We start from the raw sequence: 19,917 nt of genomic DNA, 5'->3' as shown, positions 1-19,917 counted from the left end.
ATCAAATGTAAACAATCAAATGCAGATACTTTTTCTTATGCCTTCTGATCTCTCTCTCTCTCTCTCTCTCTCTCTCTCTCTCTGTCCACTACTTGATGTCCATATCCTACCCCCCCCACCCCCTCCACACCCCTGATTGTAAATAATGTAAATAATTCAATGTGATTATCTTGTGTGATGACTGTATTATGATGATAGTATATATGATAGTATATATCTGTATCATGAATCAATTTAAGTGGACCCCGACTTAAACAAGTTGAAAAACTTATTCGGGTGTTACCATTTAGTGGTCAATTGTACGGAATATGTACTTCACTGTGCAACCTACTAATAAAAGTCTCAATCAATTAATCAATCAATGGATCTGATGAACCTCAGCGGTATAAAGACCAACGCCGCAAACGATCCAGCGCCGGAACGTAGTTCTCTGTTCACATATTCTCCGTCGCCTTAGAAGTGAGCTGTGCGCCTCACTTCTCTGGATCTCCCTCTGGACCCTGACTGCCTCCCTCGATCATCGACTTCCCTCGCTTTGGACCCGGACCTCAGGACGCCTCTCTCCAGCCCCGCGGACCTCACGCTTGGATCACGGACCTCTTTCTGCCCAGCCCCTTTGGACTTGTTCGCCTCTACAACCAACACACACTAACAACAAACTCCTGGTAAATACTATCTTGTTCATTGGTGCACATAATCTTGCATGCACACACATAGTAGCATACACACTCCACTCACTCATCAAGAGCTCAATAAACCCTGATGAGCGAGACTTCCTGTGTCGTGTCGTCTCCTTCCCCCTCGTTGTACATAACAAAGAACTTTACACTACTTTATATTAGAAATGGCAACAGTGGAGGATGAATGTCCCATAATAAGAAGATAGAGAAAAAGAAGAAGTTTATCGACTACGGACTACAATTCGCCCTATTCTACTATTTTTAATTAAAGGTTGAAGTTTTACTGGTTGAACTGAACTGCAAGTCAGCGGCAGGTTTGAAAGGAAACCAAAGCCGTGGCCATGATGCTCACTTGACAGCACAGCTCCTTTGGGAAAAAGAACTTGCAGCAAACCTGCCAATTAGGAGGAATTCCCCGGCCACGCCGAGCCGCCTCATGGCCATGAGCAGGCCTCGCACCGTCATGCCCTCGCAGAAGCAGACCACCACCCGGGCCTTGGGCAGACGCTGGCGCAGTTTCCACAGCAGCCTGTCGAACTGCTTCTCCCCCGCGTTGCTGTAGATCTTGTCCGAGTGAGACAGGCAGAGACCGTCCAGCGCCGCCAGCTCCTTAAACACCTCCATCCCGCTCTCGCCGTAGTTCCCTGCACCACACCAATGGAGACTTGAACAGGATCACACCAATGAAGACTTGAACAGGATCACACCAGTGAAGACTTGAACATTATCACACCAATGAAGATTTGAACAGGATCACACCAATGAAGACTTGAACAGGAGCACACCAATGAAGACTTGGACAGGATCATACCAATGAAGACTTGAACAGGATCACACCAATGAAGACTCGAACAGGATCACAACAATGAAGACTTGAACAGGTCACACTAATGAAGATTTGAACAGGATCACACCAATGAAGACTTGAACGGGTCACACCAATGAAGATTTGAACAGGATCACACCAATGAAGACTTGAACAGGATCACACCAATGAAGACTTGGACAGGATCACACCAATGAAGACTTGAACAGGAGATCACCAATGAAGATTTGAACAGGATCACACCAATGAAGACTCGAACAGGATCCCACCAATGAAGACTTTAACAGGATCACACCAATGAAGATTTGAACAGGATCACACAAATGAAGATTTGAACAGGATCACACCAATGAAGACTTGAACAGGATCACACCAATGAAGACTTGAACAGGTCACACCAATGAAGATTTGAACAGGATCACACCAATGAAGACTTGAACAGGTCACACCAATGAAGATTTGAACAGGATCACACAAATGAAGATTTGAACAGGATCACACCAATGAAGACTTGAACAGGATCACACCAATGAAGACTTGAATAGGATCACACCAATGAAGACTTGAACAGGTCACACCAATGAAGATTTGAACAGGATCACACAAATGAAGATTTGAACAGGATCACACCAATGAAGACTTGAACAGGATCACACCAATGAAGACTTGAATAGGATCACACCAATGAAGACTTGAACAGGATCACACCAATGAAGACTTGAACAGGATCACACCAATGAAGACTTGGACAGGATCACACCAATGAAGACTTGAACAAGCTCACACAATGAAAACTTAAACAGGATCACACCAATGAAGACTCGAACAAGATCACACCAATGAAGACTCGAACAGGATCCCACCAATGAAGACTTGAATAGGATCACAACAATGAAGACTTGGACAGGATCACACCAATGAAGACTTGAACAAGATCACACCAATGAAGACTTGAACAAGATCACACCAATGAAGACTTGGACAGGATCACACCAATGAAGACTTGGACAAGATCACACAATGAAAACTTAAACAGGATCACACCAATGAAGACTCGAACAAGATCACACCAATGAAGACTCGAACAGGATCCCACCAATGAAGACTTGAACAGGATCACACCAATGGAGACTTGAACAGGATCACACCAATGGAGACTTGAACAGGATCACACCAATGAAGACTTGGACAAGATCACACAATGAAAACTTAAACAGGATCACACCAATGAAGACTCGAACAAGATCACACCAATGAAGACTCGAACAGGATCCCACCAATGAAGACTTGAACAGGATCACACCAATGAAGATTTGAACAGGATCACACCAATGAAGATTTCAACAGGATCACACCAATGAAGACTTGAACAGGATCACACCAATGAAGACTTGGACAGGATCACACCAATGAAGACTTGGACAGGATCACACCAATGAAGACTTGAACAGGATCAAACCAATGAAGACTTGGACAGGATCACACCAATGAAGACTTGAACAGGATCACACCAATGAAGACTTGAACAGGATCACACCAATGAAGACTTGAACAGGATCACACCAATGAAGACTTGGACAGGATCACGCCAATGAAGACTTGGACAGGATCACACCAATGAAGACTTGAACAGGATCACACCAATGGAGACTTGAACAGGATCACACCAATGAAGACTTGAACAGGATCACACCAATGAAGACTTGAATAGGATCACACCAATGAAGACTTGAACAGGATCACACCAATGAAGATTTGAACAGGTCACACCAATGAAGATTTGAACAGGATCACACAAATTAAGATTTGAACAGGATCACACCAATGAAGACTTGAACAGGTCACACCAATGAAGATTTGAACAGGATCACACAAATGAAGATTTGAACAGGATCACACCAATGAAGACTTGAACAGGATCACACCAATGAAGACTTGGACAGGATCACACCAATGAAGATTTGGACAGGATCACACCAATGAAGACTTGAACAGGATCACACCAATGAAGACTTGGACAGGATCACACCAATGAAGACTTGAACAGGATCACACCAATGAAGACTTGAATAGGATCACACCAATGAAGACTTGAACAGGATCACACCAATGAAGACTTGAACAGGATCACACCAATGGAGACTTGAACAGGATCACACCAATGGAGACTTGAACAGGATCACACCAATGAAGACTTGGACAAGATCACACAATGAAAACTTAAACAGGATCACACCAATGAAGACTCGAACAAGATCACACCAATGAAGACTCGAACAGGATCCCACCAATGAAGACTTGAACAGGATCACACCAATGAAGATTTGAACAGGATCACACCAATGAAGATTTCAACAGGATCACACCAATGAAGACTTGAACAGGATCACACCAATGAAGACTTGGACAGGATCACACCAATGAAGACTTGGACAGGATCACACCAATGAAGACTTGAACAGGATCAAACCAATGAAGACTTGGACAGGATCACACCAATGAAGACTTGAACAGGATCACACCAATGAAGACTTGAACAGGATCACACCAATGAAGACTTGAACAGGATCACACCAATGAAGACTTGGACAGGATCACACCAATGAAGACTTGGACAGGATCACACCAATGAAGACTTGAACAGGATCACACCAATGGAGACTTGAACAGGATCACACCAATGAAGACTTGAACAGGATCACACCAATGAAGACTTGAATAGGATCACACCAATGAAGACTTGAACAGGATCACACCAATGAAGATTTGAACAGGTCACACCAATGAAGATTTGAACAGGATCACACAAATTAAGATTTGAACAGGATCACACCAATGAAGACTTGAACAGGTCACACCAATGAAGATTTGAACAGGATCACACAAATGAAGATTTGAACAGGATCACACCAATGAAGACTTGAACAGGATCACACCAATGAAGACTTGAATAGGATCACACCAATGAAGACTTGAACAGGTCACACCAATGAAGATTTGAACAGGATCACACAAATGAAGATTTGAACAGGATCACACCAATGAAGACTTGAACAGGATCACACCAATGAAGACTTGAATAGGATCACACCAATGAAGACTTGAACAGGATCACACCAATGAAGACTTGAACAGGATCACACCAATGAAGACTTGGACAGGATCACACCAATGAAGACTTGAACAAGCTCACACAATGAAAACTTAAACAGGATCACACCAATGAAGACTCGAACAAGATCACACCAATGAAGACTCGAACAGGATCCCACCAATGAAGACTTGAATAGGATCACAACAATGAAGACTTGGACAGGATCACACCAATGAAGACTTGAACAAGATCACACCAATGAAGACTTGAACAAGATCACACCAATGAAGACTTGGACAGGATCACACCAATGAAGACTTGGACAAGATCACACAATGAAAACTTAAACAGGATCACACCAATGAAGACTCGAACAAGATCACACCAATGAAGACTCGAACAGGATCCCACCAATGAAGACTTGAACAGGATCACACCAATGGAGACTTGAACAGGATCACGCCAATGGAGACTTGAACAGGATCACACCAATGAAGACTTGGACAAGATCACACAATGAAAACTTAAACAGGATCACACCAATGAAGACTCGAACAAGATCACACCAATGAAGACTCGAACAGGATCCCACCAATGAAGACTTGAACAGGATCACACCAATGGAGACTTGAACAGGATCACGCCAATGGAGACTTGAACAGGATCACACCAATGAAGACTTGGACAAGATCACACAATGAAAACTTAAACAGGATCACACCAATGAAGACTCGAACAAGATCACACCAATGAAGACTCGAACAGGATCCCACCAATGAAGACTTGAACAGGATCACACTAATGAAGATTTGAACAGGATCACACCAATGAAGATTTCAACAGGATCACACCAATGAAGACTTGAACAGGATCACACCAATGAAGACTTGGACAGGATCACACCAATGAAGACTTGGACAGGATCACACCAATGAAGACTTGAACAGGATCAAACCAATGAAGACTTGGACAGGATCACACCAATGAAGACTTGAACAGGATCACACCAATGAAGACTTGAACAGGATCACACCAATGAAGACTTGAACAGGAGCACACCAATGAAGACTTGAACAGGATCACACCAATGAAGATTTGAACAGGATCACACCAATGAAGACTTGAACAGGATCACACCAATGGAGACTTGGACAAGATCACACCAATGAAGACTTGAACAGGATCACACCAATGGAGACTTGAACAGGATCACACCAATGAAGACTTGGACAGGATCACACCAATGAAGATTTGGACAGGATCACACCAATGAAGACTTGAACAGGATCACACCAATGAAGACTTGGACAGGATCACACCAATGAAGACTTGGACAGGATCACACCAATGAAGACTTGAACAGGATCAAACCAATGAAGACTTGGACAGGATCACACCAATGAAGACTTGAACAGGATCACACCAATGAAGACTTGAACAGGATCACACCAATGAAGACTTGAACAGGAGCACACCAATGAAGACTTGGACAGGATCACACCAATGAAGATTTGAACAGGATCACACCAATGAAGACTTGAACAAGATCACACCAATGAAGACTTGGACAGGATCACACCAATGAAGACTTGGACAGGATCACACCAATGAAGACTTGAACAGGATCACACCAATGAAGACTTGGACAGGATCACACCAATGAAGACTTGGACAGGATCACACCAATGCAGACTTGAACAGGATCACACCAATGAAGACTTGAATAGGATCACACCAATGAAGACTTGAACAGGTCACACCAATGAAGACTTGAACAGGATCACACCAATGAAGACCAATGACAGACATACACACACACACACACACACACACATTTACACACATATTTACACACAAACATATTTACACACATGCACACACACACATCTTCAAAGTGTGCACTCGTTTACTAAAATAAGGACTTTTGTGGAGGCTAGAACTAGATGTTGATGTTTACATTCTTTCTGCTTCACTATACAAACCTGTTTCAATTTACGAACCATGTTCAAGAACCAGTTAAGTTTGTAAATGGAGGTACATTGTTCAAGAACTGTGGAATGTGTCATTCTGTCTAGTTTCTGCCTAGCGACAAGGTAAGCTATCTGCCAGCTGGTTACAAGGGTAAGGCCTTACCTTCCGTGTGGACGGCAGACACACCTAAATAAGCTATCTGCCAGCTGGTTACAAGGGTAAGGCCTTACCTTCCGTGTGGACGGCAGACACACCTAAATAAGCTATCTTCTAGCTGGTTACAAGGGTAAGGCCTTACCTTCCGTGTGGACGGCAGACACACCTAAATAAGCTATCTGCCAGCTGGTTACAAGGGTAAGGCCTTACCTTCCGTGTGAACGGCAGACACACCTAAATAAGCTATCTTCTAGCTGGTTACAAGGGTAAGGCCTTACCTTCCGTGTGGACGGCAGACACACCTAAATAAGCTATCTTCTAGCTCGTTACAAGGGTAAGGCCTTACCTTCCGTGTGGACGGCCGACACGTAGGTCCAGTTGTAGCGCTTGACAATGTCCAGAAGAGCCCGGGCCTGCAGCGTGTCAGAGGGCACCACCCGGAGGAAGTACTTGAACAGCGTCTTGTCGCTCAGGTCGATGCTGGTGGCCGAGTAGGCGATCTGCGGGATGTTGAACAGCTGCAGCAGGTTCTGCACTTGGATGGCCACCGAGCTGGACCCGGGCCCGATGACCCCTACGATGGGCTTCTTGGTGGGCGGGGGCAGACCGGAGGGCGCCCCGTCCACGCACCACCTGGCGCCCTCGCCCTCGTCCCGGATGGAGATGAGGGAGTCCCGTATGAACTCGATGCTCTGCTCCAGCGCCACGGAGGAGTGCCAGCAGGAGTCGCGGATCTCGCAGCCCAGCGTGATGTTGGGCAGCAGGCGAGGGTCCGAGTTGATGCGGTCCAGCGTGTGGAACATGGCCTCCACCCTCTGGATGCCGTACTGCTCGCGCACCTCGCCGCACTTCCTCTCCGCCACCTTCTCGGCCGACGGCTGGTGGTGGACGGAGAAGAGCGCCCCGATGATGATGTCGCCGTCCATCCTGGCCACCAGGCGGGAGGCGGAGCTGGGCACCGCCGACCTCTCGTACTTGGAGGAGACCACCAAGGCCTGGAGGAGCAGGAGGGGAAGGCAGGACACCCGCAGGGCTGGCAGGGGGATCATGTTGGACTTAGTACTGCAGGTTCAGGGCTCATCATGGAGGTCCATCAAGGCTTTTGATTGACAAGACAACCTGCGTGTGAAACAAGGAGCTTTAAATAGAATAATATTTATGCTCTTCATAATAGAAGGTGAATGAAAGCGTGTCTTGTGCAGAGTGCATCATTACACCAGACCCCACTGGCTTGCTGCCTAAATGGGTTGCTGTACAGCAGGGGTGGGCAATTAATTTTCACCGGGGGCCGCATAAGCAACCCGAGCACTGCTGGAGGGCCACACGACAATATTTCAATTAAATTTTGCTCAATATTATTTTTGATATACCGTAAGATAAATAATAATGATGATAATAATAATAATAATTAATAATAATAATAATTTAATTTAACCTAACTTAACTTTATACAAAAGCAGATTGCTTTTGATGGTCACTTTATCCTGCATTTTCCAACATTTTTCCCCATCAGATTTGGACAACCATCTGTTGTTAAAAATAGTTTTTAATCATATGTATTTTATATTGTTTTTTATATTGGTTTTATATGTAATTGTTTTTTCTTTTTATTCAGTCATTGGTGGAGCTAAGGATAATATTTGAATATTGTTTGTAATATTGTTGTGCAGCACTTTGGAAACATTTTGTTGTTTAAATGTGCTATATAAATAAAGTGGATTGGATTGTCACACCTGCCAGCGTGTCCCAACACGCATTTACCTCTGTGAACAAGTCATTACCTGTGGTTGTCTCTTTAATTGACTGCATCAGAGCTCTCATCCAAAGTTGGCGAAAAACAGTCCAAGTCTCCGGGCATTATCAGCGCAACAAAGTCCAATAAGCACTCCTTAATAAACTCTCCGTCAGAAAACGCCTTACTTTTTCTGGCGCTTTTGTGAGAAATGACGAAACTTGTCCTGACGGCTGCATCTCTGGGGGTGTGAAATATGGCACAAAGTCCTTGTTGGGTTTGCAGTTTTACCATCAACGCATCAGCCTCCCTTGCGCGCGCTTCATCAGACACATTCCGGTATTTTCCCTCGTGTTTCTTCGTGTAGTGGCGATTAAAATGATATTTAAACACAGCAAGCTGTGTACCACACATTAAGCACACGGCTTTACCATTAATTTATGTAAAGAAATACTTGGCAGTCCATCTCTTGTTGGAAACACGCCATTCCTCATCAACTTTTCTTTTTTTAGCGTCTCATCACTTGTCTCTATGCACCTTCACTCACAGGTTCCCCCCGGACATACGGCATAAATAACACATTTCAAAATAAAAGCAGCACAGTTGTATTGCGCGCACGACATAGATGTTTTTTAAACTTTATTTTGTAATTTGTAATTGCGCCGTTCAATTCACTCACAATCGCACACGCGCATACGTCCACACGGAAGTAATACAAATAACGCTTTTCAAAACAAAAGCAGCAGCGTTGTATTGCACACTCGACATAGATACTTTTTTAAATTTATTTTGTAATTTATGATTGGCCTCACGCGGGCCGGACAGGGATGCGCAAAGGGCCGGATGCGGCCCGCGGGCCGTACAATGCCCAGGTCTGATGTACAGTCAAATGTGACCAAGTATCGATAAATGCACATGTATAGTACCTAATATGCACATGTATAGTACCTAATATGCACATGTATAGTACCTAATATGCACATGTATATTACCTAATATGCACATGTATAGTACCTAATATGCACATGTATAGTACCTAATATGCACATGTATAGTACCTAATATGCACATGTATAGTACCTAATATGCACATGTATAGTACCTAATATGCACATGTATAGTACCTAATATGCACATGTATAGTACATAATATGCACATGTATAGTACCTAATATGCACATGTATAGTACCTAATATGCACATGTATAGTACCTAATATGCACATGTATAGTACCTAATATGCACATGTATAGTACCTAATATGCACATGTATAGTACATAATATGCACATATATATAGTACCTAATATGCACATGTATAGTACCTAATATGCACATGTATAGTACCTAATATGCACATGTATAGTACATAATATGCACATATATACAGTACCTAATATGCACACATATACTAGTACCTAATTTGCACATACTGTATATACCAGAGGTGGGACCAAGTCATTGCTTTGCAAGTCACAAGTAAGTCTCAAGTCTTTGCCCTCAAGTCTCGAGTCAAGTCCCGAGTCAAGACAGGCAAGTCCAGAGTCAAGTCCAAAGTCAAGACTGGAAAGTCTCAAGTCGAGTCCCAAGTCCTGCATTTTGAGTTTCGAGTCCTTTCAAGTCCTTTTAACCACAGACTAATATTTTTACACAGATTGTGTATGCTTTTAAAACGTTGTATGTATTTATTAAAACAAGTGCATTTGAAATTGCAGGAAAAAAATAGTGCTGACATTGCAATTCATAATAGCACTATTAACAGTAATTTTAATAGTTTAAACAATTTTAAACATTTAACTCATTCCTTTACAGAATAAACACATTTGCAAAAACAAACATTAACATACTATTGGTTGTATTTTATGAAAATAATATTACCACAGAGTTGAGAAGGAGCAAAGATCTTCAATATTTGTATGTGAAAATCACAAATAAATCTTCTGGGGGAGGATGACGCCCCTACAGGGGTTTGATTTACAAACTTTCAGCCCCACCTAAAACAAAATTCACCAGCCGCCACTGATTATGATGCATTCTCATTTTAGGCAAAATATAAGACAATACTTTCTTAACAGTATAATTGTAACCAGGAATAAGTCTTCAAGTAACAATATTCAAATACTAACATTGTTGGGTAAAACAGCATTTGGTTTTATTCTGAATGTAGTGAAACAAATTGGTGGTTTTAGCTGATATAAAGACTTTCAGGTGTTTATATATGTTTAAGTATTTGGCAGACGCTTTTATCCAAAGCGACATACATAAAAAATACATACATAACAATCACTGTAAACATGATCATTTAAGGGAAGAATGTAATACAAAATATCAATACAAAGTGTCAAGACAGAATAAACTCTCTGCTGCTGCAGCAACAGAGATACGGTCTATAAGATATATAGATATCTAATGTATTCATACATTGTTTATGTAGGATATACGCATGTATATATAACCTAATCATATTTTTTCTTCAATTTAAAAATAGCTTACCGTTTTTTCCCCCTTCTCTGGGATTATATTCCCAGTTTTGATCTCGGACGTCTGGTCATTTATAGCGTATAAGAATATTATATTACTGTTAAGCAAACTATGAATAATAAAACATGTGTCCGTTATCATAGCTACACGTATGACAAAAAACCGCGTGAAAATCAGTGGTATTCAGTGAGGTAAAATGAATTAAATGCGCTGACAGTTCATTGCTCCTGACAAATGAATTGCACTGAGTGGAGCGGATCACCACTCCAAGATGGCGGCCCCGCGTCTCGTCTGCGCCAGTAGGCAGTAGCGCTCGATGCTGCGTACCCTTAAAACATGTCTATGGTTATAACGTTAGCAGTGAGTTTACAGCCTCACTGATTTAACTACGCAGCAAATAAAAGTCATGTTACTTAGCCAATAAACGTTATCTTACATTCAAAACTTACCCTTCTTTGGGCAACTTCAAATGTCGAACGAAGTTGGAAGTTGTTGCGTCTCCGTCTGTAATATTCGAACTGCGTGATTTGCATACGCAATTCGTTTTTTGTTGACCAAGTCGTAGTTTTTATACCCGAACGAAACCAACTTTGGCATAATTGTTTCTCTCTGCCGCATTGTTTGACAACTCTTGTTCGGTGGTTGTCCTGCAATTTGATTGGATGAATGCTGTGTGATGAAAACAACGTATAACTAATTTGATTGGCTGTTGTACTGACAGCACCACGCTGACAGGCAGCACACACGCTGATAGACAGACACGTACAAAATGAAAGATACGGAGCGCTCCCAAATAACTTTTTAAGCTTTGGGTTTTGGGGAAAGTAGCAAGTCATGTCAAGTCAAAAGGCTGAAGTCCAAGTGAAGTCACAAGTCATTGATGTTAAAGTCTAAGTCGAGTTGCAAGTCCCTTTACATTTTGTCAAGTCGAGTCTAAAGTCATCAAATTCATGACTCGAGTCTGACTCGAGTCCAAGTCATGTGACTCGAGTCCACACCTCTGGTATATACTACCTAATATGTACATACTGTATGTATTGTACCTAATATGTACATATCTATGGAACCTAATATGCACATATACAGGTCTAGTACCTAATATGTACATCTACAGTACCTAATATGCGCAGCTACGGTACCTAATATGTGCATATACGGTACCTAATATGCACATACAGTATATGGTACCTAATATGCACATATATACTAGTACCTAATATGCATATATACAGGTCTAGTACCTAATATGTACATCTATGGTACCTAATATGCACATCTACAGTACCTAATATGTATGTATAGTACCTCATTTGCCCATATATAGTACCTAATATGCACATATATACTAGTACCTTATATGCTTTCTATACTAGTACCTAATATGCACATCTATATTAGTGCCTAATATGCACATCTATAATAGTACCTAATATGCACATCTATAGTACCTAATATGTACATATACAGTGGCTAATATGCACATGTATAGTACCTAATATGCACATCTATACTAGTACCTAATATGCACATCTACACTATTACCTAATATGCACATCTATACTAGTACCTAATATGCACATCTACACTAGTACCTAATATGCACATCTATACTAGTACCTAATATGCACATATATATTAGTACCTAATATGCACATCTATACTAGTACCTAGTATGCACATGTACACTAGTACCTAATATGCACATCTATACTAGTACCTAATATGCACATCTATATTAGTACCTAATATGCACATCTATACTAGTACCTAATATGCACATATACACTAGTACCTAATATGCACATTTATACTAGTACCTAATATGCACATATATACTAGTACCTAATATGCACATATACCCTAGTACCTAATATGCACATATATACTTGTACCTAATATGCACATTTATACTAGTACCTAATATGCACATCTATACTAGTACCTAATATGCACATATATACTAGTACCTAATATGCACATCTATACTAGTACCTAATATGCACATCTACACTAGTACCTAATATGCACATCTATACTAGTACCTAATATGTACATATATACTAGTACCTAATATGCACATCTACCCTAGTACCTAATATGCACATCTATACTAGTACCTAATATGTACATCTATACTAGTACCTAATATGCACATCTACGCTAGTACCTAATATGCACATCTATACTAGTACCTAATATGCACATCTACACTAGTACCTAATATGCACATCTACACTAGTACCTAATATGCACATCTATACTAGTACCTAATATGCACATCTATAGTACCTAATATGTACATATACAGTGCCTAATATGCACATCTATACTAGTACCTAATATGCACATATATAGTACCTAATATGCACATATACAGTGCCTAATATGCACATATATACTAGTACCTAATATGCACATCTATACTAGTACCTAATATGCACATATATAGTACCTAATATGCACATCTATACTAGTACCTAATATGCACATCTATACTAGTACCTAATATGCACATATACAGTGCCTAATATGCACATCTATAGTACCTAATATGTACATATACAGTGCCTAATATGCACATATGTAGTACCTGTCATTGTGGTTTGTGCAGCCCTTTGAGACATCTGTGATTAAAGGCTATATAAATCATCTTTGATTGATTGATCATCTCTTTGATTGATTGATGACCCCAGTTGTGGCAAAATGTATATTCTAGTCATCTTCAGGTCTAAATGTTTGTGTAGTGTTTCGTCTAAAGATAATGAACACGTTTATGGCCCTGATACATTCTTGGAGCCCAAACCACCAGTCTGGGAGAAAGACTGTTGTGTTGTATTGTGTACCAGGCCATGCTGCTGTTGTGTTGTATTGTGTACGAGGCCATGCTGCTGTTGTGTTGTATTGTGTACGAGGCCATGCTGCTGTTGTGTTGTATTGTGTACGAGGCCATGCTGCTGTTGTGTTGTATTGTGTACGAGGCCATGCTGCTGTTGTGTTGTATCGTGTACGAGGCCATGCTGCTGTTGTGTTGTATTGTGTACGAGGCCAAATTATGCGGAGCCGTGCTAGCCAGCGAGCTAAAAGCCACAGGATGTCAAACTCGCTGTCCAGCACAGCTCTTCAGGCGCCAGGGAGTGAGCTCTACGTGACTAGCTAGTTTCTGTAAAAAGCAACAGTGACTCCTAGTGGCTCTTGTGGATCCTACAGTTGCCATTGAAATGAATAGGACATTTTTCCAAGTTGCACAATTCCCACATTTTTCAACTGATACAAACCATTCCACTTTCGACACATTCCACTCATCCCAGACATTCAAACAACCATTTCTCCACGTTCAACACATTTCCAGGAATTCCTGTTTTTTGTAACCCTATTTCCAGCCTTTTTCGATTGACTACTCTTTCCTTTTTTCATCCCGTTTCAACTGTTCCACCGTCAAAACATTTTTCTTAAGACAAAAAAACAAGTTGGTTTAGGAACTACAAACATTCCCGGATTTCCCAAAATTCCAGGGATTCACTAATACTAATTCAACATTTCTCGACCGATTTAAACAATTCCAACACCGACCAATTCCGCTCATTCAGGATATTCCTGCTTCTAATCATTTTCCCCAAAAAAATCCCGCTTTTCCCCAAATCCCCAAATTTCCAGGAAGTTCCCATTGAAATGAATGGGACATTTTTCCAAGTGGCACAATTCCCACATTTTTCAACTGATTCAACCCATTCCACCTTCGACCCATTCCACTCATCCCAGACATGCAAACAACCATTTCTCCACGTTCAACAAATTTCCAGGAATTCCTGTTTTTTTGTAACCATATTTCCAACCTTTTTCTATTGACTACTCCTTTTCCTTTTATTCATTCCATTTCAACTGTTCCACCGCCAAAACATTTTTCTTAGTCAGGACAAAAAACGAGTTGGTTTAGAAACTACAAACATTCCCGTTTTTCTTCCCGAAATTCCAGGAATTCCATTTCTCAATGAAAAAACGGTTACTACTTCAACATTTCTTGACCGATTTAAACAATTCCAACACCAACCAATTCAGCTCATTCAGGACATTCATGCTCCTAATCTTTTTTTTTTTTTTTTTTTTCCCTCGCTTTTCCCAAAAATTGTAAATTTCCAGGAAGTTCCCACTGAAATGAATGGGACATTTTTCAAAGTTCCACAATTCCCACATTTTTCATCCGATTCAAAACTGTTCCAAGTCCAAAATATTCAGCCTGTTCAAAATAATGTGCTCTCTTAACAATTTTTAAAAATTCCCGGATTTCCAAGAATTCCCAGTTTTCAGGGACATTTTCCTTATTCAAAATGAATTGTCCATTTTTCAAACTTCCACCATTCCCACATTTTTCAATTACTTCAAACCATTCCACCTTCGACTCATCCTAGACATTCAAACTACCATTTTTCCACATTCAAAAAATTTCCAAGACTTCCTGGTTTTTTCTAACCCTATTTCCAACCTTTTTCGATTGACTACTTGTTCTCCTTTTTGTCATTCCATTTCAACATTTCCACCGTCAAAACATTTTTCTTAGTCAGGACAAAAAACAAGTTGGTTTAGGAACTAGAAACGTGCCCGTTCTTTTCAGAAATTCCAGGAATTCCTTAATACCATTTCTCAATTAAAAAACTGTTTGACCGATTTAAACAATTCCAACACCAACCAATTCAGCTCATTCAGGACATTCATGCTCCTAATCATTTCCCCTAAAAAATCCCGCTTTTTCCAAAATCCCCAAATTTCCAGGAAGTTCCCATTGAAATGAATTGGACATTTTTCCAAGTAGCACAATTCCCACATTTTTCAACTGGTTCAAACCATTCCACCTTCGACACAATCTACTCATTCTAGACATTCAAACAACAATTTCTCCACATTCAACAAATTTCCAGGAATTCCTGTTTTTTTGTAACCCCATTTCCAACCTTTTCGATTGATTACTCCTTCTCATTTTTTTTAATTCCATTTCAACTGTTCATAGTCAGGACAAAAAACAAGTTGGTTTAGGAACGAGAAACATTCCCGTTTTTTTCCGAAATTCCAGGAATTCCATTTCTCAATTAAAAAACTGTTACTACTTCAACATTTCTTGACCGATTTAAACAATTCCAACACTGACCAATTCAGCTCATTCAGGACATTCTTGCTGTCAATCTTTTGTTTTTAAATCCCGCTTTTCCCAAAATCCCCAAATTTCCTGGAATTTTCCATTGAAATGAATAGGACATTTTTCCAAGTTGCACAATTCCCACATTTTTCAACTGGTTCAAACCATTCCACCTTCGACACATTCCACTCATTCTAGACATTCAAACAACCATTTCTCCACGTTCAACACATTTCCAGGAATTCCTGTTTTTTTGTAACCATATTTCCAACCTTTTCGATTGACTACTCCTTCTCCATTTTTTTCATCCCATTTCAACTGTTCCACCGTCAAAACATTTTTCTTAGTCAGGACAAAAAACCAAGATGGTTTAGGAACTACAAACATTCCCGTTTTTTTTCCAGAAATTCCAGGAATTCCATTTCTCAATAAAAAAAAAAGTTACTACTTCAACATTTCTTGACCGATTCAATCAATTCCAACATCGACCAATTCAGCTCATTCAGGACATTCATGCTACTAATTTTAAAAAAAAATCCCACTTTTTCCAAAATTCCCCATTTTCCAGGAAGTTCCCATTGACATGAATGGGACATTTTTCCAAGTTGCGCATTTCCCACATTTTTCAACCTATCCAAAGCATTCCAACATCAACACATTCCACTCATCCTGGACATTCAAACCAACACTTTCCCAAATTCCAAACCAAATTCCGTTTTTCCTGGAAATTCCAACTCTTCAACATTCAAACCATTCCAACATTCAAACTATTCTTACATTCATACTACATTCTTGGTAAAGGAAGTTGGTAAAGGAACTAGAAAAATTCTTGGTTTTCCCGAAATTCCAGGAATTTCTCTATCAAAATCTGTTACTAATTCAACATTTCTTGGCCGGTTTGAACAATTCCAACACCAACCAATTCAGCTCACTCAGGACATTCATGCTATTAATCTTTTTTTTTTAAAATCCCACTTTTCCCAAATTTCCAGGAAGTTCCCATTGAAATGAATGGGACATTTTTCCAAGTTGCACAATTCCCACATTTTTTAACTGATTCAAACCATTCCACCTTCGACTCATCCTAGACATTCAAACAACCATTTCTCCACGTCCAACAAATTTCCAGGAATTCCTGTTTTTTTGTAACCCTATTTCCAACCTTTTTCGATTGACTACTCCTTCTCCTTTTTGTCATCCCATTTCAACTGTTCCACCGTCAAAACATTTTTCTTAGTCAGGACAAAAAACAAGTTGGTTTAGAAACTATAAACATTCCCGTTTGTTTCCGAAATTCCAGGAATTCCATTTCTTGATTAAAAAACTGTTTCTACTTCAACATTTCTTGACCGATTTAAACAATTCCAACCCCGACCAATTCCAGAAATTCATGCTCCTAATTTTTTTTTAAAATCCCACTTTTTCAAAAATTCCCAATTTTCCAGGAAGTTCCCATTGACATGAATGGGACATTTTTCAAAGTTGCACATTTCCCACATTTTTCAACCTATTCAAACCATTCCGACATCAACACATTCCACTCATCCTGGACATTCAAACTAACACTTTCCCAAGTTCCAAACCAAATTCCGTTTTTTTCCTGGAAATTCAGACTTTTCCACATTCAAACCATTCCAACATTCAAACTATTCTTACATTCATACTACATTCTTGGTAAAGGAAGTTGGTAAAGGAACTAGAAAAATTCTTGGTTTTCCCGAAATTCCAGGAATTTCTCTATCAAAATCTGTTACTAATTCAACATTTCTTGACCGATTTGAACAATTCCAACACCAACCAATTCAGCTCACTCAGGACACTCATGCTATTAATCATTTTCAAAAAAATCCCACTTTTCCCAAAATTTCCAGGAAGTTCCTATTGAAATGAATGGGACATTTTTTCAAGTTGCACAATTCCCCCATTTTTCAACCGATTCAAACCATTCCAACATCAACACATTCCACTCATCCTGGACATTCAAACTAACACTTTCCCAAGTTCCCAACCAAATTCCGGTTTTCCTGGAAATTCCAACATTCAAACTATTCTTACATTCATACTACATTCTGTCAGCATTTCACTTCAATTTCAGCATTGGAGCATTCACACATACTGTAATTCCTTCAGCAATTGCCTCATCTAGTTATGATGGTGCTTTTCTACTGTGTTTATTGGGAACATGTGACTATATAAGCTTTGAAGAGAGCAAATAGAGCACAAATGTCTAGATTTATACAGCATTCCAGCACCATGGAAAGCAACACCCGCCTTTTCCGTCAACTTCCACAAAAACACAAAGAATTTGTCTACCCCAATCTGCACATTTCCCCTAAATGCCCGTGCAATTAGAGCGTGAGGTTAATTGATGACGCTAACGAGCAGGGACAGAAACGCTCATGCAGAGGTGGCGTTCTTCTACCTACCCCCGATGGACCGGCCAGGGTCCGAGGAGAGAGTCCAGTTCCCGCCGTGCGGAGCCGAAGACGAGACGGAGCAGACTGACTGGCGCTGACTCCCTGCACAGACGGCGAGCGCAGTCTTCTGCTCATCGCTGCGTCTCGAAAGCGGGTCACACGTCGCCGCTGCGGCGTGGCTGATCCCGAGCCAACGTCCAACCAGCCTGGCGGCGCGTGGGAAGGAGGAGAAGGAGACGGTTAAAATAGCGGAGGACAACATAAGACATTTCGGGGAAGTATGAGTTATTTAAAAGACTAACAATGTTTGAGACACAGGCGCTTTGCTGCCACCGTGTGGCCAGTCCTTGTATTGCAACGGTGGATTTAAATATGTACAGGTTGCTAAGTACAACAGACCTGGGCAAATTAAGGCCCGGGGGCTGCATTTGGCCCGTTAAGCTTTTCAATCTGGCTGTCGGACATTCCCAAATAAGTATTTTAGATGTTTAAGATGTAAAGTGTAGCTGCCATTATGATGTGCACTCATCTTGTCTAATGACCGTAAGTCTTCAACTATACTAAGTCTTTACATGCTTGGAATCTGCATCATATACTTAGTTACTATGGTCATCTAATTAGTTACTATGGTCATCTAATTAGTTACTATGGTCGTCTACTTAGTTACTATGGTCATCTAATTAGTTACTATGGTAATCTAATTAGTTACTATGGTCATCTAATTAGTTACTATGGTAATCTAATTAGTTACTATGGTCATCTAATTAGCCTCCTCTAATTAGTTACTATAGTCATCTAATTAGTTACTATGGCCATATACTTAGTTACTATGGTCATCTAATTAGTTACTATGGCCATATACTTAGTTACTATGGTCATCTAATTAGTTACTATGGCCATATACTTAGTTACTATGGTCATCTAATTAGTTACTATGGTCATCTAATTAGTTACTATGGTCGTCTACTTAGTTACTATGGTCATCTAATTAGTTACTATGGTCATCTAATTAGTTACTATGGTCGTCTACTTAGTTACTATGGTCATCTAATTAGTTACTATGGTCATCTAATTAGTTACTATGGTAATCTAATTAGTTACTATGGTCATCTAATTAGCCTCCTCTAATTAGCTACTATAGTCATCTAATTAGTTACTATGGCCATATACTTAGTTACTATGGTCATCTAATTGGCCTCCTCTAATTAGTTACTATAGTCATCTAATTAGTTACTATGGTCATCTAATTAGTTACTATGGCCATATACTTAGTTACTATGGTCATCTAATTAGTTACTATGGTCGTCTACTTAGTTACTATGGTCATCTAATTAGTTACTGTGGTCGTCTACTTAGTTACTATGGTCGTCTAATTAGTTACTATGGTCATCTAATTAGCCTCCTCTAATTAGTTATTTTAGTCACCTAATTAG

At 40.2% G+C, this 19,917-nt stretch overlaps 1 protein-coding gene across 1 annotated transcript in view; it reads right to left on the bottom strand.

Moving 5' to 3' along the window:
* Window positions 1-13,955, bottom strand: part of LOC133645983 (metabotropic glutamate receptor 1-like) — a 32,910-nt gene extending 18,955 nt beyond the window's left edge. The window contains exons 1-3 of the mRNA XM_062040906.1: window positions 13,783-13,955; window positions 7,074-7,789; window positions 1,075-1,324 (exon numbers count right to left, since the gene is read on the bottom strand). Coding sequence (XP_061896890.1) covers window positions 1,075-1,324; window positions 7,074-7,789; window positions 13,783-13,955 — 1,139 coding nt within the window. The remainder of the gene's footprint in view (window positions 1-1,074; window positions 1,325-7,073; window positions 7,790-13,782) is intronic.
* Between the last annotated feature and the right edge of the window lie 5,962 nt (window positions 13,956-19,917).

Source organism: Entelurus aequoreus, linkage group LG03 (genome assembly GCF_033978785.1).
Source record: "Entelurus aequoreus isolate RoL-2023_Sb linkage group LG03, RoL_Eaeq_v1.1, whole genome shotgun sequence".
Classification (NCBI taxonomy): Eukaryota; Metazoa; Chordata; class Actinopteri; order Syngnathiformes; family Syngnathidae; genus Entelurus; species Entelurus aequoreus.
This window is presented reverse-complemented; position numbering and strand designations above follow the sequence as displayed.